This window comes from Scomber japonicus, chromosome 15 (genome assembly GCF_027409825.1).
Source record: "Scomber japonicus isolate fScoJap1 chromosome 15, fScoJap1.pri, whole genome shotgun sequence".
Classification (NCBI taxonomy): Eukaryota; Metazoa; Chordata; class Actinopteri; order Scombriformes; family Scombridae; genus Scomber; species Scomber japonicus.
In genome coordinates this window covers 15508255-15531802 of record NC_070592.1, presented here as the reverse complement: position 1 = coordinate 15531802, position 23548 = coordinate 15508255, and the positions used below count along the sequence as shown (strand labels likewise).

General features: G+C 39.2%; 1 protein-coding gene across 1 annotated transcript in view; it reads right to left on the bottom strand.

The window, feature by feature from the left end:
- Positions 1-23548, bottom strand: part of akap9 (A kinase (PRKA) anchor protein 9) — a 63508-nt gene that overhangs the window by 33397 nt on the left and 6563 nt on the right. Inside the window, exons 2-18 of the mRNA XM_053335029.1 lie at positions 20274-20546; positions 17041-17085; positions 15727-15786; positions 14244-14393; positions 12987-13142; positions 12658-12855; positions 9397-12285; positions 7862-7942; positions 6467-6614; positions 6146-6216; positions 5923-6043; positions 5577-5674; positions 5388-5490; positions 4679-4889; positions 2663-2723; positions 1396-1734; positions 908-1186 (exon numbers count right to left, since the gene is read on the bottom strand). Of these exons, the coding sequence (XP_053191004.1) occupies positions 908-1186; positions 1396-1734; positions 2663-2723; positions 4679-4889; positions 5388-5490; positions 5577-5674; positions 5923-6043; positions 6146-6216; positions 6467-6614; positions 7862-7942; positions 9397-12285; positions 12658-12855; positions 12987-13142; positions 14244-14393; positions 15727-15786; positions 17041-17085; positions 20274-20546 (5283 nt within the window). The remainder of the gene's footprint in view (positions 1-907; positions 1187-1395; positions 1735-2662; positions 2724-4678; positions 4890-5387; positions 5491-5576; positions 5675-5922; positions 6044-6145; positions 6217-6466; positions 6615-7861; positions 7943-9396; positions 12286-12657; positions 12856-12986; positions 13143-14243; positions 14394-15726; positions 15787-17040; positions 17086-20273; positions 20547-23548) is intronic.

The following is a 23548-nucleotide window of genomic DNA, read 5'->3' as shown; positions in this document are numbered from 1 at the left end:
TATTTTTAACTAAATGATCCTCACTGAAACACCACCAACAGTGTGTTGGAGCAACTCATATCGCAGAGAACACTGAACCTGACAGCCACTGCTATCACACAGTTAAAGCCTAATCATGCAATAAATGGTTAGTGAAAGCCTAGCAGGCTCGGCCACGGATTAGCTCTTCAAGGCATGAGGAGTGCTTTAAAAAAATCCAAGTTCAATTTGAAGAAACCAGTGCATGAACAGTGGATAGACAAAAGTATGTCATCATATTATGTAGATGCTAAAACATGATTCTTTAACAGCAGTAAATGAACTAATACTTACTGTCAAATCATTAGAATACATTTTCCTCTGATATTGGTTCTAGTTTTGATGTATTCTAGTCCCTTACATCATCAATAAAAGACTCCAGTCATAAGATTATTGTATTAAAGTATGATCAAATATAGAAGTGTATAGAAGAGTAAAATTGTTGTTTTTAAAATGAAGTGTAATAGTGTGTTTACGAAGTTGCACATACTTTATTTGAATCGTTTGTTTTTTGTTCAAAATAGCTTAAAAGGGATTTTGCAACACATCACTCTGACCAGAGTGCATTAATGTTGCTGAAAAGTACACATGTTGCTGTGCAGTTTTACATTTCGATCCTAGCTCAAAAACATTCTCAACAACCCCATTATTGTTAGTACCTCTGCATATAGCCAAATACTTTCACTAATTTTAGTTCAAGCATACATAATCAGTGATACAGTATTCAATACAACCCCTGCATTGCGACACTGCATACAAAATTACTGACACGGCAGTAATTAATTTTCTTTGCCGAAATTAATAAAAAACTGTGAAGGGTGGCGAAACAGAGTGTAAATCAACACATTAACTGCACTTCAGATGCAACAGCCCAACCAGCAACACTGACCTGCTCAGGTCCTGATTCATTTTTCAGCAGCCTCTCCTTTAGCTTTTGGACCTCTGCATTCCTCTCCTCCAGCTCCCTCTCCAGTCGCTCCCTCTCCACCTCCTTCAGCCAGGCGCCTGTGGTGGGAGAAACTCTGGGAGTCTGCTCCTCGTTCTTCCTCTCCTCCACCTCCTCTTCATCTGACTGGGTCTGCATGGAGGTGTTCATCTGGCCGGCACGCTTGTTGAGTCGAGCCAGCTCAGTTTGCTGCGCAAACTCCACTGACATCTGAACTATGGCCTATAAGAAAATATGAATCCAAAAATAAAGTGCTGTAGGCCTTCATGTGACATAGAGACAAAGAGTGTTATTGGCAAGAGTCAAACTTTAAAGAACTCTTCTCTTATTAATGCGTCTCTCCATTCAGATATTTCAGAGATGGATAAATTAGTCTACTTTAACCTTAAAACTAGACACAAGAGTTGTATGAAAACACAAATCAAACCTACCTTGGCAACTTCCTCCTCCACCCTCTCCCAGTGCTGTTTCTCTTCCAACACAAAAGGCCCAGCAACGTCGGAGCTGTCAAAGGAGCTTCCAGCCCCGTTGATACCAATCTCTTTCTCTCCTCTCTCTTCCCCACGCTTCTCTCTTTTCCTTTCCTGTTCCCTTTCTTCTCTCAGTCTCCTCAGCTCGCTGCTGTGCTGCTCTTTGAGAGCAGATACTTCTTGGACATACTTGTGGTAGAGCGCTTTCCTCAGTACCTGCAGCTGTGCTGTCAGGCCTGCAGACCTGGGGGTCCAGTGCAACTCAACACCTCCCTCTGACAACTCCTCCACACTGAGATCCTGCTCAGAGAGAAGAGCATAGAAAAAAAGAGGAGACGGTTAGACACACAAGTAATGCTGCACATTAAACTAAGTAATGTACGAGATATCAGTGTGTTAAAATTAGGCTGATAACAAGACTGTTCCTGAAATAAACAGGTCCTCTTTACTGTCGCTAAACCCCACCCAACCTTTAACCACACATAAATACACCATTTTGTTCTCCCCAACCCCTCCCAGGGTTGATAAAGCGATAAAGAGATGTCTTGCATTACATTACAGCTACATTTTCCCCTGATACACTACCAGTCTGTCTTGTGATGAATCCCTGACTTGTCTATTTCACAGTCATTCAGCTTCTTCAGTACCACTCGCCTCAAGCTCAATATTTCCAAACCAAACATACAACATCTGAAAGACTATCATGCCAAGGTTTTTTCAGCTTCTCTCCCGTTGCTCTTTCTGTGGTTCTGTCAATCTTCTCCTCTTCCTATCTCCCTCTCCCATCACTGTTAGCACCACGAGCAACCACAAGCTGCAGGAGTTCTGAGGTTGGACTGAGCGTGAATGACAAAACTGAGAAAGGATGGAAGTTGGGTGTGACGTGTGTGAGGGATAGCTCCAATGGATTGCAGTTCATTCACGCAAGACAGAATCCTCCTTTCATGCAGCCACCAAGACCAGAGTAGGTCCGCTTGGTTCAGGAGTAACACGCTATACGAGTAGATTATGTAACGTCCAACCCTTTTAATTGTTAGATATAATACCGTGCTGCTTCTGGGCCAAAGCTTTGGATTTAGGGCACGTTTCAGCCTCAAGGCTATAACCGCCTCCCTCCCATCGACTCTCACTGTCATAGTCTTAATGCATGTACACATTTCAGCTCGTAGTAAGATGTGATGCATGTGACATGGAAGATTTAGATGAGGGCAAAATGTAGCAGCCAAACCTTTAGTTCCTCGCTGAGCTCCTCATTCTTCTCTGAGCTGGACTCTGGAACACTGGCCAGGCTGAAGAATGAAACATAATGTCAGAATTAATTAAAACAACGATTTCTACAATATAAAAAGGGGATTATCCTACCTATTTTCAAATAAACCAAGTTAGTACAAGCATACAAGTCTAAACATTTCTCTTTAACTGCGATTTAAACATTATCACCTTGGTTAACATCCTGTGTACTGAGCTACTACTGTCATGTTGCAACTGAAATGCAATATCTAATGCAATTTAGTTAAAAAAGACTATTGTTGGTATCTGAAAAGTAAGTGTGCAGTGTTGGATTGGAAAGTGATTATTTATTTATTTAGTTGTTGTTTTTTTAACAGTTAATTGGTTATGTATGCAAAGTTTTTACTGTGATATATTGAACCAAAAATGAGTTCAATATTGACCATGGCCTTAAAGTTATTCAAATGAACCTGATAAAGCCCTTGAGCTACTTGTGCCAAAATCACATCATAAAAAATTATAAATGTAACCATTTGTTACTTATAAAGGGACATAACACACATTGCATGAGAGCAGATATACATTTAATTCTAAATACAATTTAAACTCTAATCAATTTCAAACAAATGATAATATATACGCCAAAGCCAAAACATTGCTCTTCGAAGTATAGGATATGACCCATTGTATGAAATAATGGTTGACCAAATACATACGTTCATAAGTATGAAAAGTACAGTAGTAATCCTATTTACAAAATCAAACAGTGGAGGGCAGTAGCATCTCAGTTTTCAGTTCACTGAATACAGTAATATTAGGATTGTGATTCTCTTGAGCGAGGAGGAGGAGCTCACTAAGAGTAATATAGTCTGGATTTAGAATATATTTTTAGGTGTGCATATACAGCCAATATATCAGAGATAATACGTTTGATTCTCTGTAATTTGCCATTCGGGCATAGAACATATGTGGGTGATTCAGAAGATCATGCACACCTCTGACACTTGAACAAATACGTAATACTTTTGTGATTTCAGTGTGGACCTGAAGTTTTTCATGTGGGTAATGCCGACAAGTGCTGTGTAGATTCATCACTTCACTCAAGAAGCCATCTGGATTGGCTGAAAAAGGGCTAACAAAAGGCATGAATAATGCTTTCACCAACCTAGTGAATATTTCATTATTTAAGGCTTCGTTGTCAGCTGTACTGGGTTAGGTTGCTTCCACGTGCTAAACAAAATGTGCACAACAACTTTTTTCCCCCAAAACATTTACTGCATTAATTAATCAAATCTCAACTTTCAAAATCAGTTCTTCTGATGGCAAATGTACTTCATATAGCAAAAAGGTTATGCCACCTGACCAATGACAGGCTGCATGAATCCATTAATGGTGCTTCCTAAACATCAAACACCCACAACTGATTTTTCAATGTCCTACGTTTGATGTACTATATGAAAATGTGCTTTTTCTAAGCCAATAGATCGTTGTTTACTTACAACTTCAGAAACTGATTATGTCACATTTGCCTCAGTAACCTCCCCAGACACTCCCATTACATCCCATTCCGTGTCACCCTAACCTGTTGTTGCCTCCCCAGTGGCTCCCTCCCTCTCTCTTAATCAAGCCCTCCATATACTCAACTCTGCAATTACCACCCTGCCAGATTGTAGCCTCTACATCAGTTAGTCTACACTTTCAGATTTTTTTGCAAGCATACATCTGTTTATCCTGTTGTTGCCCATTATCATTATTATCATTTTTTGAGTTCACAAGTTTTGAAACTCAACTGTAAGCTGAGTTTAGTTTTAAAGTACCAACAGTAAGCTGGGGGTCAAGTTTAGGACTGCAGTTAGCTGCTACAAAAAAATTCAGAAAATATATTTGCAAGTCGCCTGTGTTTCACATTTCTTTTGTCAAAGTCTGTGTGTAAGGAAAATTTGCTGTACATGTACATTTGCCTATCTAAAAACATAAAAATATATTCCATATGCATAAAAATAAGTGTCATCACCTGTAGTGGGACTGAATGTCTGTGACCTCTTGTAGTCGCTGCTGCAGCATGAATAGCTCAGTAGCGTATCGTTCCTCAGTCTCTGTGGCCTGCTGCTGGTAGTGGGCTCTGAGATGCTCCATTTCTTGTCTGTGACTCTCTTCCAGCTGTAGCTGCTTCTCCTGCGCCTCGGCCCTCAGCATCTGTAATGCAGTGCCCCGCTCCTCTGGATCTAACGGATGGAGAGGTGAAATGTGAAATCCAATATGCTGAACTGGATAGCATTTAAGATTAGAATCAACTACATGAAAGTTTAATGTTTCCTCTGGAGAAAATGGGTCACTACAGCGGCAAATGACTGCATTAAACTAAACCTAATTGGTTGATAAATGCAAGATGAATAATAGCTGTTACTATTCAATATGTTTCTTTGTAGCTGACTGACAATTAGTCAGAAAACACATTGGCAAAAGCTCAAGGTGTATTGCATATAAGTGGCATGACAGTAATCAGTCAGATTTAACTGTGACCTATAGTACACATGTAAAATCCTTGAAGCTGCAGAACATAGAGAATAGAGAGAGCACCAGAGAATACTCATGAAACTCAAATAAAAGATTAAATACCTTATCTTATTACACACCTCTGTGTTCAGACCCAGTGACTTGACATTAGTGCTTGACCTTTTTGCTTTTTATTTGACCTTAGTGAATTGAGTTTAATCCTTTACCTTTGCTTGAGAGACTTAAGCTGGCAACCTGCACACGCAGCTCAGAAATCTCCTTTTCACTGCTGCTCCTCAGTTCATCAAATGCTGTCTGCAATTCGATCATCTAATAAACCAACAGATTTGTTAGTGTGCTTCTGTTAGCATTGTAATCCTCTTTGTTTCTCTAACAAACTCAGTAGCTATCTTTACCTTGTTCCCATCAGCTCTCAGCAGATCCTGGAGCTGTGACAGTTTATAATGTTCCTGTTCAATCTTCTCCTTCATCTGCTGAAGATCTCTGTAGAGCACTACAGTAAGAGAATGCAACATGTTTTAATTCATTTAATGTTTTTTTAATTAAATTGAAATGATCTCAGTGGGGTATGCGGATCATTTTATTAGAGTATGTGTAAATGTGCTGCTAGGTTTGAATAAACACAGATAGATGATTAAGCACTTTATAGATATGAAGTGAATTTAATACTGGAAATATGTGTTATATTATCTCTAATATTTGCTTTAAACTGTAATTTAATTTCTTCAAGAGATGAATTACCTTTGGCCTCCAATACAGTGGAGGTGGTTTTACTAGTTTCTGGTCTTTCCACTGAAGAGGGCAGTCGGACATCCACATCAAGATGCTCCAAAAACTCCTCACCAAATATCTCTCGAAAAGACTGAATACACAAGGGAAACATGGTTACACTCTGGTACCTCGGCAATGCACATTAATCATTTTTCTTAATTACACAATACAACTACTCATCTTTAATAGTTACCTGAATGATCGCACTGCATTCTTCTGACACAGCTTGTAACATGTTCTGGTATCTGGAGATTTTTGGCTCATCTGTGAAATTTAAGCACGAAGTTTGAGTCAATTCACTGAAATATTTAAAATGTTACTCAAAGCATCTGATGAACACAACTATAACCAGCAAAGTGCATAAATAATCCTGGATATGTAACCCAACTAGAAACCTGTTCAGGTTGGTCTTTTGATCCATCATAAATGATAAATCAAAAGCATCTCTGAGGAGGCCGCTGCCTGGTCACAAACACAGATGAACACAAAGACAACAAACTACACATCAGCTCACCCTGGTCACAGTGATCTTTCACGTTCTGCCGTTTCAGTTCCAGAGTGTGTGCAGGGGCATCTGTCTCCTCCTGCAGAAGCTCCAGCTGGGCAGCGTGGATCTGAGACAGGCTGATGCGCTGTGCCTCCATCCGCAGCCTGCACTCACCCTTAACACAGGAAGAAGTTATCATCATTAATATGGGGGAGTAATCCACACAGGAACATAACTTTCCACATATTGTAATCATAGTTCCATTTGCCTTAATCTTCTTTTATATTCTTTTGTATTTTATTATTATATGGGTCCCCATGAGCTGTGTCACTAATAATAAAGTTTTTGAATTTGAAATTTTGAATTTCCAAAAATCTCAGCATGAAAACACTAATTGGCACTGATAAAAAAAAGATAAAAAAAGATCTAAAAAGTATAATATACAGTCAAGCCTGAAATTATTCATACCCTTTTTGGACATGCCACTTTTTGTTCAAATGTAAATAAAAGCTGACTGAAATATTTTTTTTACCACAATGATGCCTTTTGTACATCGTCTTTTTATCTTCTTGGAGACGCCTGTGTCACTTCCGGTCAAAAAACAACTTGCTGGTTGAATAAAAGTAACTTTAAGTCAAAATTTGCCAGGGGTATGAATAATTTCGGGCTTGACTGTACATGTCAATTATAAATGATCACTAATTAAATTATGCAACATGGCACATCCATTTGCTAATCAGGGGAGGTAAATGATCAAATAACGTCATTCCACCAATCCTATTTCTACGACAGAGTAGTGGCACAAGCCATCTGTTCGGCAAGAGAGGTCTGCTATTATCACTTCTGTAACAGAGAACAAAAGGCAAGGAGAAGCAGCTTTCTCTCTTGCATTATGCATTAGCACAAATTTGTTAAGGTAACACAATTATGAAATTGCGATTCCGTTACCTTTGATGTCAGATGTGTTTAAGTGCACTCTACATTTTAATTAGGCTGTATTTAAAAGGCTTTGTTATGATACAGTCGCCCCATCCGCACAACATCCGACAAACGGACTGCTGAGAGTCCTTTCAAACATGTAACCAATCAGATGTTGCTGCTTAAAACATGCAGACAAGGGACGGTAAGTGACTAACAAACAGATGGCAGCTGTTTTATGATGTGCCGATGCTAGACACACACACTCACACACACACACACACACAAACAACAAAAGTAGAATTACTTCTATCATGAAAATGATGAAGGTTTACTAAGAAATTGACTGTTTCAGCACTACACCTATAATACTCATGCTACATTTATTGCATTTCATTTGTATGAGCACCTATTCATTGATCTTTAAACTGCATGATTTATCAAAGTGACGACTGACACTAAACACAAAGCAAAGGGCAGGATGTGAGCTTAAGTGACATTTACATGCTCAGTAGTGGCTCCCTCTTCTTCTGCTCCCTCACACACAACAGGCTCCGTGTGGCGGCTCGTCCCATGTCTGCTCACCTGATAAGCAAGCAGAAGAAGAACAATGTATTTTTTTTATAATTGTCTAGAATATTACCCCAGTGCAAAAGCAGACAGGTAGGACATTGATGGACAGAAAGACAAAAATGCACAATTATGGATCACTTCCTGAGAGGGAACCGAGAGCCACAGGAGAGTAAAAGCAACTTCTTAGCCTAACCCTAACCCTTCTTAGTGAAAATATCCACAATAATTCACAGTGAAATGATTTGCCTCTGGTTCTTTCTTTACAGTGTTGTTCATTAAGCTGTTATATTAAATTTGTTCAAAGTTGGACACAATGCACTGTATGTTTATCTATAAACCGAAACTCATTGTATCTATCTATCTATCTGTCTATTTATCTATCTGCACAAATTCACAGGCTTAAACAAAAGATTAATAATAAATATAATGAATGATTTTCCAGTTCCAAGTACTACGTGAAATTATTTAGCATCAATTACATTTTTCAACTACTTTAAAATAATTTGACATTGCCGGTGTGTTTTTGGCCAGACCTATCATGTATTGAAAATGTGATTCTGGACTGCGTCTGGTGTTCCAACCCAGGAGGTGAAAAAACAACATGAAGCAAGGACATGAAATGGCAGACAGACGCTGTACACTATCTTTTGCCTTGTATTATTGAGACACAGCCTGAAGTGACACAGACACAGAAGTGACTGGGGTAAAATGGTCTCTCACCTCAAACCCTTTACTCCCTGCAGGATGGAAAGAAACTAGAATGTACACATTTCTAGACAACGGCAACGATTCATAACTATCAGAAGACCGGGTGATTATATTTTAAATATATTTTTCAGCCCTTTTCAAAACCAACATCGAATTCAGTTTGAGGATAAGCAGCATCAAATAATAGAAGACCATTAATATTTTATAGAGCCCCTTTAAAAGTAGAAATGAGCAGAATATTGATGGATTCTTGACACTTCAGAGGATGCACTGTGTAGGAATGTTGTCTTTTACATTATTTTTGCCACAATAAGCACACTTAATGTCATCGAATGGTCTGCACCAATTAAAAACCTATGGCTATATCTTTGAACACAACAGGCTGGCTGTGCTGCTCAATGCTACCTTAGAGAGCAACCCTGCAGACGGCAATTTGCAATCATGACTGTTAGTCACTAGAGAGAAAACATTTCAGTGCTGAAATGCCTGTGTCATCTTCTCTTTAATATTAAAATTTGATCCAGCTATCAATATAGTCCATGTATTTTTGATAAAGCTGATAACAATATTAAACATCACAGCTTTAATTATGAAAATTATATACTTGAAGCATGCAATTTCAACTACGATTTTAAAAAAAAAGCCCTTCAGTCACAGAATCAAACATGTAATTTCATCAGACTTTTAGAAAAGGCAGAGAAAAGGCAGCCGAGCTGTTTTGTAAAAGAGTGGTGCAGTAGATACATGTGAGTTCCTACCTGCTTGTTGATGTCGTCTCTCGCCTCGTCTCCCTGGTACCCGTCAGTGGAGTCCTCCTTACCGGCCCTCTCTTGTGAACATGACATAACCTGTCTCTCCATCTGAAGCTGCATCTCCTGCTCTGCGGCACTTGTAGCTCTCTCTTCCTCCACCGCTGCCTCCTCTTCCTCCTCCCTTTGTTTTTCTTCTTTGCTGTCTGGGAGAGCAGTGCCCAATTTTCGCTCCTGCTTCGACCTCTGTCGTCTCTTGCGCCTACTTGACCCTGAGGCTGTGGACTTGTGCAGGGAGGATTGTCCTTCAACAGGTACCTCCCCTGAGGACTGGACTGCTGCCGCTGGAGATGGAGTGTGCGAAAGCCTCTGGAGCTCCACAGACTGCTGGATGCTGTCTCTCTCAGTTTCGGCTGCCTTTAAGAGGGACTGAAGAGCCTGTATTTCCCCTTGCAGAGATTGAATCTGAAGGTGATGATCCTCAAAAGAACAAACTGAGGCAACTGACTCAACAGCTTGCTCTCCTTGCTCGAGCTTAGTTTTTCTCTGGGCATCCTGCCCTCTCGTCTGCTTTCTTATAATCTCTTCCTTCTTTTTCAGTTCTTTCCCCAGGCTTTCATTCTGGGCAATGACCTTCTTGTTTTCTTGTCTCACTCTCATCAGGTCTTCTTCCAGCTGTCCCATTTTGTTCTCTGTAAACATCAGTTGCTCTGTAACTTCAGAAAGCCTCCCAGCCAGGCTTTCTTTCTCACTCAATGTAACATTAAGCTTCTCCATTAGCTCAGTAGTATCTTTTTCTACCACAGCCTTACTATCTGTATGCATTTCCTCCATTTTGATATCTCTGCGGCTCTCCTCCAGCTCCTGAATCTGTGACTGAAAGCTGGCAAGTTTCGCCTCAAACTCAAGTGTCTCCTTCAGTGTCCTTTCCTCTAACCGTGTCTTTGCCTCAATGAGACACGTGTATTCCTCCTTCAGCTCCTGATAGTTTACTTCGAAATTCTTTTCAGCAAAAGAGAAAGTAGTCCTCTGCTTTTCAATTTCCTCACTAAGCTCAGCCACTTGTTGCTTTATTTGATTTCTCTCTGCTGTGAGTGTCTCAATTTTCATAATTTGAGAGTCCAACTCCTCTTTCAAAGTGTTATTAGATTCTTTCAGCATCTCATTTTCTTGTTCCTGATCTTTCCATTTTTTCTCCCAACATTGTTCTTTCTCTATAGCCTGGCTTTCAAGCACCTCTGTCTTTTTTAGTAATGTCTGAATTTCGTTTTCCATTCCAGCCCGTTGTTCTCCTCCCCTTCTCAGTTCCTCAAGCTCCACCTGAAGTTCTTGAAGCTGCTGGACAAGCTCATCCGCTTTCGAGCTTTGCAAAGCTAGCTTTAGATCTTCTTCCAGGCCAACAATTTGGTGCAAAAAATCATCTCGCTCTGCGGCAAAATTTGACTTCTCTTTTCGTAACAAGTGCAGCTCCTCTTCATAACGAATGCGTAGCTCATCCAAAGCTCTCTCATGTTTGACAGCAGCTTCATTGAGAAGGTTTTCTGTATTTAGGAAACTCTCCCTCTGCAGTTCCTCTCTAAGATGTGTGAGCTCTTCCTCGTGGCTAAACAGAAGCTGAGTCCTCAGTCGTTCCAGCTCTGCTTCCTGTGACTCCGCCATGCGGTCAAGCACAGCATCCTTCTCCCTCTCCAGCATCTCCAACTTGATCTTGTAATTGGTTACTTCTGATTCGTGTTTTGTCTCTGCCTCTAATGCAGCTTCCTGACCAGCAGCCAGTTGGCACTTCAGACTGTCAATGGTCTCCTGAAGGCGCTGTAGTTCACCTTGTTGGCTTTCCTGAGAGATAAGACTGTTGGAGACCAGCTCCACTTTTTCTTTAGCAGAACTGAGATCTTGCACAAGATCCTCAACCTTCGCCTGCAGGTTGACCTTTTCTTGGGTGGCTTGAGTTAGCTCGTGTCTGGCTTCATTGTGCATTGCTTGGGATTGCTCTAATGTTCCTTGAAGCTCTCTAATCTTAGCATTGAGTGTGTCCACCTCAGCAGCACTAACAGTGGAGCTTTGTGCTTTAAAAAGCTCAAGCTCAGCACGATGTTGCTCAGTCATTTGCTCCATTTTCGAGGCATGATGCAAATTAAGCTCGTGCTTCATTTGGACTATTTGCTGGCCGTACATCTCATCCAGCTCTGCCCTGAGTACTTCAAGCTTCCTCACAGTGTCTTCCTGCATTTTTTGTATGGTGTCACTCTCAGACAGGCTGCCCTGGTGATAACGCTTCTGTAGGTTCTCCACTGTGCCCATGAGCTGCATGATTTCATTGGATGACATTCGCTCCTTCTGTCGGGAGGTTGCAAGTTCACCTTTACAGCTTTCTAACTCTGTTTGGCCTTTCTCCAATTCAAATTTACAACTCTCCATTTCACTTTTACAGCTTTCCAAGTTACTCTTAGTGCTTTCCAACTCATCCAAGCATCTTTCAAGCTCGGATTCTTTTGCAGCCACTCGCTGCTGGAGGTCATGCAGCCGTTTCTCAGAGGACTCCAGCTCATCCTGGAGGTGGGTTATAGAACTGTTGCGTTCTGAAATGGCTCTCTCCAGTTCCACTACAATCAGGTTTTTGTCATCTGACTGTTCTATAATGTTCTCATCTGTAGTCTTTTCCACATGAGCGAGTTCATCTCTGAACAGGGTCAATGACCGTTCGTGTTCTGTGATTATTGCAGTTTGCTCTGAAATTATCTGATTTTTCCCTTTCAGCGTTTGTGCAAAAGATGCCTCTGTGGTTCTCAGTTCTGTCAGGGACTGCTTCTGACTCAAAATAACTTTTTCTTGTTCAGCAATCAGCAGGTCCTTCTCATTTATCCTTTCGGTAAATGATTCCTCTGATTTTTTCCCAGACTACAAGGACAAAACAAGTCTTAGCAATACAGAAGTAACTTAAATTTCACACAATAATTCTAAATTACATCTGTGATAATCTAAACATAGCACAAAAAGTAAGGAAATGTGTGTTTGGTACATTATTTCTTTGTTTTAACAATGCTTTTTGGCAATAAATCTGTAAATCTGTCTAAAGCCTGTTTATTTCCTTTTTAAATGGTGCCGCACTTGTAAGGAACATGCATTTGTGGGATGAGCAGCAGAGCTGAGTATGTCAGTTGCGCTAAAATGTGTCAAATCTTCTCAAAACAACAAAGAAATAATCTACCAAACACAAATGTCCTTACTTTTTGTGCTATGTTTAGTATGAAACAGTAGGCAACTTCATACCATCTCCATCTCACTGAGCTTGTGCTGGAGCTGGTTGATGTGGTCCAGCTGCTCACTGCTCCTCTCCTGGTTCTTTCGGACCTCATTGTTCATTTCCTCCTGCAGCTGTTGGTACTGTATAAGCTGCTGCCTGGCCTGTAGAAGATCAGCCGCTGTGCTGCTGTGACTGGTGTTCCTTAAAGTCTCGCCTGCCTGCAGCTGTAAATGTCAGACCGGCAGGTGGTCAAATTAAGGTAAAAAGCAGCTCCTATTTATAATATGATACACAGAAGAACTGCTATTTGGACATATCAATAACATGCAGTGGTACAAAATGGTAATTGTCAAACCTGCTGGAACTGAATTTGTAGTTTCTGACTTTGCTCTGTCAGCTCCAGGAATTCTTTCATGATCTCATCTTTCTCTTCACGAGCCTGCTGAAGATTAGCTGTGAGCTGGGTGATGATGCCGTCTCGCTGCTTTAGAGCAGCCTCAAAGTCTTGCAGCTACAAAAGAAAAGTTTAGCAAAATGTTTGCACGTACAGCTCAAGTATTAAAATTGAGATTAAACAGAGAAGAGAGAAGTGTCAAAGACAGTGCTTTAAAAAAGTAGTGAAGGAAAAGTACTTGCAAGACTGAATATAGGTGTTTTGGCAGAATAGATTCTTGTAATGGAGGAATAAATCCAACTAACCATAATCCCCTTAAACTAGTTGAATCAATGTAAATAGAAATTCAGAGTAACAGGTCTATTTCACGATGGAAAAGTCATTTTAAATGGATGACAGTGACATTTATAAGCAACAAAATAAAAGCAAAGTGGAAGATACTTTTGTGTGCAAACATGTCTGTCATTCATGAGTAAAATGTTAAAGTTACAGGTGAGAATCACATATAAGTGTATATCTGATAACTTTAGCTCAAGGAAGGGGCCCAATTCACACATAGCCTTAAAGAGTGTGTAAAGTGAATTCAGACATTTTCTTCTAAACACATTAAATAGGCCATAAATGTATTTCTAAAAAAGGTGTAAAAAGCATTTCAACCATTTAGATTTGAATTGTGGAGCTAGGCTTCACAAACTGTGTTTCAAGATTTCTGTGTTCAGGATTTAATGGGTAGGTCTGAAAATCTGGCATAAACCCGCCCCTGCTGCTGTAGAGGTATAAATACATTCAGTGCACACTACTACTACTACAGTCTACAGTTAGCCAGTTAGCTGAGTTAGCCGCCGAGCTAGCCGCTGAGTTAGCCACCGAGCCAGCAGCTGAGTTAGCCGCAGAAAGCTCTCAGACCTAGCAACCATGTTTCGGGTAGAGGTGGTGACTTTGATTGACAGGTGACACTTGGTAGGGGGCAGGGTTTCAGCAAACTCAGCGGGCACTCCCACAGCGTTTGGCAGCAGAGAAAGAGACAGATTTTTACACAACTTTGAAGCCTAATTTCATATATTTGGCGATTTTTTTAATCACTTCAAATTTGGCAGGGTGGTTAACAACACACTTTTCTGTGGTATGTCAAACACATATTTATTCTTATTTACACAGACTTTAATGTACAGCGGCTAAATCTCAATATGATCTATATTTCAGTAATAAACCATTTACCTGCTGTACTCCCTCTGTGCCGAAAGCAGCCCTGATTTCCTCAAGCTCTCGACTTAGCTCCTCCACTGTTTGCGTCTTTGCAGCTAGCGCATCCTCCATATCCTGCATTGTGCCTCCCTTTGTCACCTGTTTAAGAGGCTCCACCTCCTCCTGAGGAAGAAAATAAGAGCTAATAAAGCATTTACAGGCTTTCAATAATGCATAAAAGGTGACGTTTCACAAATTAGCGTAGCACATAGTCACGCCCAAGAGCGACAGCTGTTAGTTACAAAAGCCAGGAGCCACATGAAGAAATGTAGTAAATATGTTAATGTTATTAATTGTTTTTGTTTTACAATGGATACTATAAAAGAAATCTATAAAGAGCTACATCTTCCAAAGTAGACTATTGCTGTAGCTGAAACCCGTTTTAAAGATACTGGTCAAAATGCGCAACAGAAGCGAATAATCCAAAGGAGTTAGTTAGTTAGTTAGTTCTATAAGCAGACATTTATAAGGACTACAAGGTCATTAAAGATTTTCGCTTAAATAAATGTCTGTTGGCCTACTATCCATCGCTGAATGAGATACCACAATGGTGATTAAGCCTACAGCCCACTGATGAAAGCCCTTGCACTATCAGTGTTATGAACTGGATGTCGATGGTAAAATTCCCAGGAAAAATGTCAATTAAGTCAATTAGTGATGTGTTTTTTGTCATCCAGCAGTGCTTGGTCCGCCAGAGTGGGTAGGCGGACCTTTAAAAGACACTGACCATTTGGATCATGAGTTCTACTGTTTTATTTCACACAGAAGGAATGAAAACTTTGTAATGAATATCATTTGAGAAATGTCTAATTTCAAACAATATTTGGTCCATAGATTAGTGTTAGCTTGAAAAAAGCACCAATATTCATCCTCATCCTCGCACATCTTACGACAGTCGGCATGCCATCTTTTAACCACATTTCTGTTTTTGCTCCTTATCTAGCACAGCTGTACTGATCAGCACATCCCTGCTTTCTGTCTCCTCTGTCAGTACATCACCTTTGTGAATCCAAAGAGAACATCTCTTTGTGTAACACCCTGTCTTCTCTCCTCCAAGCACTTCACTGTTGTCTCCATTCTTTTCCATCATTCACCACTCCCTCCCTTCATCCTCCTCCAGGCAACATTTAGAGATAATTTTCACCTCTAAAATGTCACTACGCCCTGTTCAATCCTAAACTCCTCAGCCATTTGTGCTCTCAAACTGGTCATTTATAAAAGATAATACTATTTTTTTTCTTTTACCCACAGCACAGTTTTCAAATCATTCCTAACATGGTATATAATCACATTTAAAATGTGACTACAGCATAGAACAGGTTTATTTAGTAGGTTACAGGAAATCTTACAGAAGACTTAAATGTTAAGCAACTAGAGAGCGAAGTCCAGCAGCCAGTGTGTTTGCTAGCAGAGCCAAAACCAAAGTCAAAAGAACTGCTTGATCGGATTACTGTACCCAGATCAAATCCTTCGAAGACATCATTAGGGTCTCTGTCATCTCATGGCACCCATTTACCTGTTAATTCACAATGCTATCAGTCAAACATTAAGATGTGGAAATAATGATGGAAGAGCCTACATATGTTCACAAGTCATCATTGGGTAGATTTGTGCTGTGCGGCTGATTATTAAAGTGTTAAGATTCATTTCAGAATAAAAGTATTTTCAAATGCTTTTACTAGGACAGAGAGCTATGATATAAACTAAATCATCATCTTACCGATGTGACTAAACGGTATAATTGGATCACACGGTAATTGTTTTTAATGTTGTGTTTAATGTCACGTCTCGTCTCTTAAATTGTAAATTAAGATGGAAAATGTCATAATCTACTGCCTTTTAGTAGTCCCACAATTACAGTCAACTGTTTTGCTTTTATTTGATGACTCAGATTGAAAGAGTGTGTGGTAGCCAGCAGAGACACTGTGTAAGAACAGGAACATAAAAACCTTATTTTCATGAAAATTTGTGGCTAGGTTGACAGGTGACACATTTTACCACCACATGAAAATTGTGTATCACCAGTCAGTAGTCTGACTCAGCATTACTGAGATAAGCTGCTCCACTGACTGACTTCTGTGCTCTACTTTTCTTTAATGTAAAACAAAATAATAATAATAAAAATAATAAATTAAATGTAAATAATGAAAACATTGGCAAAGAGTGGAATTGTATATAGGACAAGTAATCGAACACATGAAAAATCTTCCACAATCCATCAAAATTACACAAAAACAGTTCATCTTTAAACAGTAATACCAGAGACTTCATAATTAAAATTTTCCAGAACAGAAATGAAGCTGCAAATGTGACCATACATCCTCTATAACTCAGACTGTACTTTGGCACAGTGGTACTTAATGCCAACATCACCATGCTAATATGCTAACAAGTGCAGCAGAGGTGGATGGGAACATCATTCGTTTGACAGCTATTTAGCCATAAACCAATTTACTGGACTGACTGAATTTAAGAGTCAAAGAGTTATCAAGACATCTCACTCAAATCCAAAAATATTAGATTGCCAGTGGCACAAGACAAAAAGTCAGGGGACAGCCGAAGTCAATAGGATTCCTCATGTGTGGATATCTGTCAAATTTCATGGCAATCCACCCTATAGTTGTCGAGACATTCCAGCCTGCGTTAAGTAGGTGGACTATCCAACCGGCACACACTGCCATCTTCAATGTCACACCTCTTAGAGCTACCAAAAAGATTTAAAGCCAGGACGTTCATCTTATAAAGTGGGAAGTGAGAAAGCTCATCTTACCTCAGAGGAATAATCTTCAGCAGTAGTGGACACTTCACTCTCTGGCTGCAATAGAGAAAAGAAAAACAAGTTTCATCAATCCACCATGGGGAAAACTAATGGGAAATATCTGCCACATAAAACAAGTGATTTACATAACAACACAAGAAAAATAAAGCAAGTTAAAGTCATAGTAAAACATTCACAGCACCACACAATCTTGACCAGTGATGTATGTATGACTTTTTAACAGTAAAATGGTAAAATAAAAAGTGGTCGTGACATGACAAAGATTCATTGCAGTCAATACATTTCCAGAGGTCTTCCATCTGTAATGCAATATAAAATGCACACACTAAAATGTTCAATCATAACAATTTGAAGGAATACATGTCTTATGTCCTATTTCAGAAAGCATTCTGGATTTAAATATGGGTCTAACCTACTTTTGCCACAAAGCTTCTTTCTCCTTTCAAATGGAAGACAGAAAAGATCAAATTTAACATGCCAAAGGGTTAAGTGGAAATGCAATAATAATAATACTAATTTAGTTTTTTAAATTGAAGTGTTTCCATTTAAACCTTTCCATGTTTCATTTCGAGTTTCATATTTGATACTTTTGTTTTATATCCACTGCCATCTTCAATTTCATCTCGACAATGTGGGCTTTTAGTTTGAGCATTTCCTTTTAAGCTTTTGCATTTTAAATTACACTTTTTCATTGTCACTTTGTAATTTGAAATTAAAATTTTCTTTTTCAATTCCATTTTTCTTTTTAAGTTTAATTAGGGCTTTATTATTCCTAGTAATCTTTTTTAATTTTATCATTTTTAATTTTCTATTTGGACTATTATGAGGGAAAATATCCTTGATACTTTCACACTCCCACAGAGTCTATTTTCATGAATGATATGTGAAGACTGTGTTCCAACCTCATTGATAAGAGTAAAGTTTAGTTGCAGCTGGATCCAGCTTGAAAGCATCGATGAGTCAACACACTTAATGCATTTGCAATTACAAACATATCCATGGTTCTTTCAGATGCCAGTGAAGAATGGAAAACTTCAATGCTGTTGCGTTTCCACAGCAACCTCATCCAACTCACAGAAAGCAAAGGGGGGGAAAAAAAGAAAAATAAACCATTTAACTTTAAGTGGTCAAATAATTTCTCTATATAAATAATTTACAGACAGCACGCTGTATTGCTCAGTCTATTAAAAATCATCAGTGTCATTTGTTAGTGGTACATAAGAGCTTCTATCCAGGGAGCACAAAAATACGGTATGCCACAGAGCCTTTTGTAACAGAGGGGATGTGGTTCACTCTCAAGGTAAAAAAAAGATTCATACATTCAATCAACCTTAAGGTCTGCTAGAAAATGTTGCAAGGCTACAGGAATTGGTCACACTAGGCCGACGCATCTCAACCTGTTTAAAAGGCAATTGTTTGTTTCCATAGCAACTGCTAGTTTTGTGGGCATGCACCACATCAAATGTACAGTGAGTTCAGGGAAAGAGTGGTTGCACAACGTTGGTAAAAGAGGCTGTGAGGGCACGAATGATGGAGAAAAAAAATGTGTGAGAGCTCTCAGGTTTCTGCATATATTTTAAACTGTGGTAGGTTAATTTTCCATAGAGAAATGTAAGTAGCATCATTTTTATTTATCAGAAACATAATTTGTGTAGACTAGTGAATGTTCAGGCTCCAACTTTTCTATTTATCTTAAAATATAGGAACTCACAGCCAGTTCGTAAAGCTTAAAGAAAATCATTTTAGGTAAGGTTTTTATGAAAGAAAGAAAGAAAAAATCGAATTACTTAGTCCATCTTTATATTACATTCAAAGCCTTGCAAATATTGTAGTAGTGTTAGTTAATTAATTTAGCAAATGCATCAACATGGACCTTTATCATGCATATGCTTTTATGTCTCAAATGGTGTGTACAGTAAGATGAAGTTATCATGGAAAAGGAGGAATAAGAAGCTGAAAGTTTGAAGTTTGTGATATTCAAATTTACACAAAAAAAATCTTCTAATATTCCATTTCACCTCTCTAGTGCTTTTCTTAGACACCAAAGCATTACGTTTGAAAAGTCCAAACTTTGCTCTTGGGATACAAAATTAAAGATAGATTTCTTTTCTATAAGAAGTAAGGGTCTCTGTGATTACACTTTCTGCAGTGTGCCTCTTGGTTTGATATCCTGAGATTTTTGTATGATGGAAAAAACTGCAAAATAGGCTAAGAATAGCTCCATTTAAACCCAAGAAAGTATGAATTCATTATTAATCATATATGTTGAAATGTATGTTTGCTTGTAGACAAATTTTATGAATAAAATTCCTATTTTATTATGTATTTTTCGTAATGCAGGTTTTCATTCAATTGTGAAAATCAGTGACACAATACAAGTAAAGCTTCAATTATCCATCTCCAACCGGACTATTTTCATTTATTAAAACACTTCATTTAAAATTCTGAAGGAACTGTGGTAACAAGTATTTTTTAATTTATTATTTCCTGCTTGAAGCACTCCTCAGTGCTCCAGTGGTTGTCATGACAGCTAGAGCGGGTTCATTCAGCTCCGGCAGACAACAGAAACAAACAGCAGGAGTGAGCAATAATCATTTTTAATAAGGATTTATGATTATTAATTCATATTATTTATATCTCATGAGTGTGTGTTAATAATAAAAACCTAAAGCCACAGGATCAACCTGTAGACTCAAATGTTTGAAAGCTTTCTGGGTGCAGGACCAAATATCTGCAATGCTGCTTTTTTAAAAGGGAAATGAATGTGTGGAAAATAACCCTGTGCCTGAATGGTTATAATTGCTGACAGATTTATAAATAATCATTATATATGTATATATTATTTGCCTTTTTGTGTAACTAAAACATTCTTTGCTCTTTCAAAACATTCAGACGGAGCCCTCAAAGTGTGAACCTTATTATTCCCAATGCAACAGATTCATCTCAGTCATTTGCACACCAGAATGTAATAATTCATCCAATAAAATAAAGTGACATATGGTGCATCATTGCCTAATTGTTACAACATGTCTTGCAAATATTTGTATCAAAACAAATGTTGTAATGTTCAAACTACTAAACTATGATTGTTGATTGTATCAGTTTTTCACCATGGCAGCACCTTGAAATGCTTTCTGAATGGCACATATTAATAAAAAGCAAAGGATTACTAGAGTACTAAACAATAAGTATAATAAATGTCATCAGGAAGTGTGCGTGTCTACCTCTATGGTGTAGGTCTGATCATGCTTGACTGTCTCTCCGCTCCGTAGCGTCCTTGCGAAGGTGAACTCAGTAGTGGGTGGGTCTTTATTTCCTCCTTGTGATCCATCTCTTCCTCCGACAGAGACCTCCTCTCCTCCCACAGGCTGATCAGGCTGGACCTCAACCCTTTCTTTCGAATCGCCCTCCGAGTCCTCCCCTGGCTTCTTTTTCTTCTTCTTTTTCTGTTTCTTCTGGGAGTCTGCGTGAGCTTTTCTCTGGCGGTACTCAGCCAACTGGAGAGAAAAGGGGCGCAGAGTTAGAAACAGACATTATCATTTCTGCTACAAAAGAGGTCTACATTTCCAGCTGTAGCTTCCATTCAGATCTTTGTTTAACCGATCACATTTCTCAGACTTTAGGGCAAGAACCACCTGCTTTACCCCTAATTTATAATTCACTAGCATCAGCACAGACTTAATCCTAATAATCTAACAAATTAAAAACAATACATATCAACCTACTGTGAGTCTAAACAGTTTGGCGAAACTGAAACGAAACATTGTGTGGACAAAAAAAGCGTCTTCTCTCCTTCGAATGAATCCTCCCTCCGTGTCCATATGATCCAACACATGCTTCCTGCTGTGCCAGGAGCTAATCCTGACTAAAGGGATTACATTTTTAAACTATGTCAACCATCAGTCTGAACAGTCTATTTACTTAACATTAAAAAAAAAAAGATTGTCTCTCGTTTCGGAGAAATGTTTGATATGATTAATAACAATCAATGTTTTAATACTCATTAGTTGCAGCCCCATGATATGGTACTAATTATAAACCTAGTGCCAAAAATACTCCTATCATTTATTCTTGGAAACTTTACTCTTCAGATATGTTTAAGTGTGTGCTTGCTAGTAGATATTTTTTAATATTAAGCTGCTGTACAGAAGTAGTTGAAATTGATCAATAGGATTATTATGTTGTATTCAAGTCCATCGCACTGTACTGATCTAATTTCCGAACTCTCCTTTACACACTGACTCACTGTCTTTCACACACAAACCAATTTTGGGTTGTAAACTAAAGCACCAGTAATTGCTTATATTTAATCATCAACGTAGATATGATGATACTAGTTGGCTAAACAGTCTGGGCAGTTAGTGCTACTGGTATCCATAATGTATGAGCAAATGGTGACAGCAAAGAGGTGGCAGAGTCAGCTGAGCAGGAGAGACAGCAGGGGCTACAGGTGTCACCACAGGTGCTGCATGGATTGCCATAGATAGTCTGTTGCCAAGGACACCACACTAATGCCTGTTCACCTGTCTAGGAAATGTCCATGTACCATAAGACAGAGAATAAGGACACTGGCTTGTCATCATTGTTTAGCACCCCCTCTAAATTCTCCAATGTGAGGATTTTCTGCTGCTATTTCATTCTTCCTGACCACCAGAGATGGTATGAAATACCTGGATATGCAAGAGGTTGAGACATAATACCAACAAATACACACATGCCACCTGGTTGATGCAAGCATCCTGATAAAAGGGCTTGGCACCCAGCAGTCATCTCCATTTCATCTTCTTGCCTAAACATGCAGGCTGTGTCTGTTGCTAGCATTAGCAGGCATCAGTGCCTCACCACCTATGCCAGAGGCCATACCTTAATCTACTCATTGCAGGTGAATTGCCATTATGTGCTGTATTAGCTTGTATGTTTTATACTTGCCGATGTAGAGACTGCTCCCTCTAACGCCTTTTTCAAGCACACCCCACAACCATCTGTCCTCAGAGTTCCACCCTTTGAGTCATAAATTGATGAACTTCAGAAAAGTAGGCCAGACCTCAAGGTGTTCCTCCACCTAGCGAGTGACTGCAGAGCTTTGGCTGCCATGAAGGATGCTGCCCAATTAGGTCTAGACCAGTAGGCTGCCACTGGGGGTCTACCCGTGATAGCAAACTATCATGGCAGAATCACATAGATAAAATAGTTGTAGGAAAATAGAGAGAGGAATATCTATCTTAAGAAGATGCTCCTCTTTTCTTACAAGTACCGCATTGCAGGTTATTCAAGCTTTAGTACTGTCTCATCTAGATTACTCCTCAGCTATCTGGTCTAGTGTCGCTAATAAAGAGCTGTATGAGCTTCAGTTCGTACAAAATAGAGCAGCCTGTCTTGCACTCTGGTGTTCAATAAGAAATAGTACAGACCAAATGCATCTGATCTTGCCTGGTTGAAGGTGGAAGACAGATTAAGAGGCTGTCTTTTAACATTTTTCTGAAATATATGTGTTTCTAAACAACCAACCTGCCTGTACTCAAGAATAACATTTTCTAGGAACAGACATGACCATTTTTCAGTGGAATAAATTGCCATACTTTATTATTCAAGCTAAAGGTTATTCTTGGGTAGAGGCCTGTAAAATATTTAATATAGTTTTTTTTATTTTGTGTGTGTTTCTATAGTGTAGGATACTGTCCTGTGTACAGTCATGTGTGTGTGTGGATACCAATGATGTAAGCTGGTTTTATTTGAATTGTACCGGGTTTGTAGTCTTTGCAATGTTTTAACTGGGTGGGATGGGGGTTCGATAAAGGATTTATAATGATCTATTTATGTATGCATTTATGTTATATTGTAATTGTAATTGGTTGAATTTATTTTAACATGGACCCCAGGAAGAGTAGCTGTTGCCTTGGTAACAGCTAATGGGGATCCAAATAAACTAAACTAAACTTAACTGCTTCTCTGATACCTTAGATCGGATATTGTCCACGCCCACAGTGTAGAATCACTAATGACCTCCTTACTAAGAACTAGCTCAGATGGAGCATATTTGAAACCCTCTATCCCACCTTGTTCTACCTCTATTGCAGACTCTCCAGACTGCCAGAGTTGCCTGACTAATGCTTTGCTCCAGGCATTTGCTTTCCTGACTAGAAAGCTTAGCAGACTGATGTCCACTTTGACCTGACTTCGTGCAACTATCTGGTATACCCCACTCCTGTAGCAGGAAGATCAGCAAAAAAGGTTAGAAGCTAAAACAACAGAGCTAAGAGTGGGTGTCAGGGCCAAGTCCCCTACCTACAACTCACAGCTAAAAGCTCAAAGGGCTTCTGATCTGTGCCTTTGCACCTCCACAAATGCCCCACCCCTTGTCCAAATATACCCACCTATCTGTATTTCCAGAAGTGTTTTATCTATCAAATACCAGGGCACACTGAATGAGATATGAATGAATTCCAGCTGTATAGGGTGGCAAATCTAGTGGTTACAATGACAGAGAGCTTCTGATAAC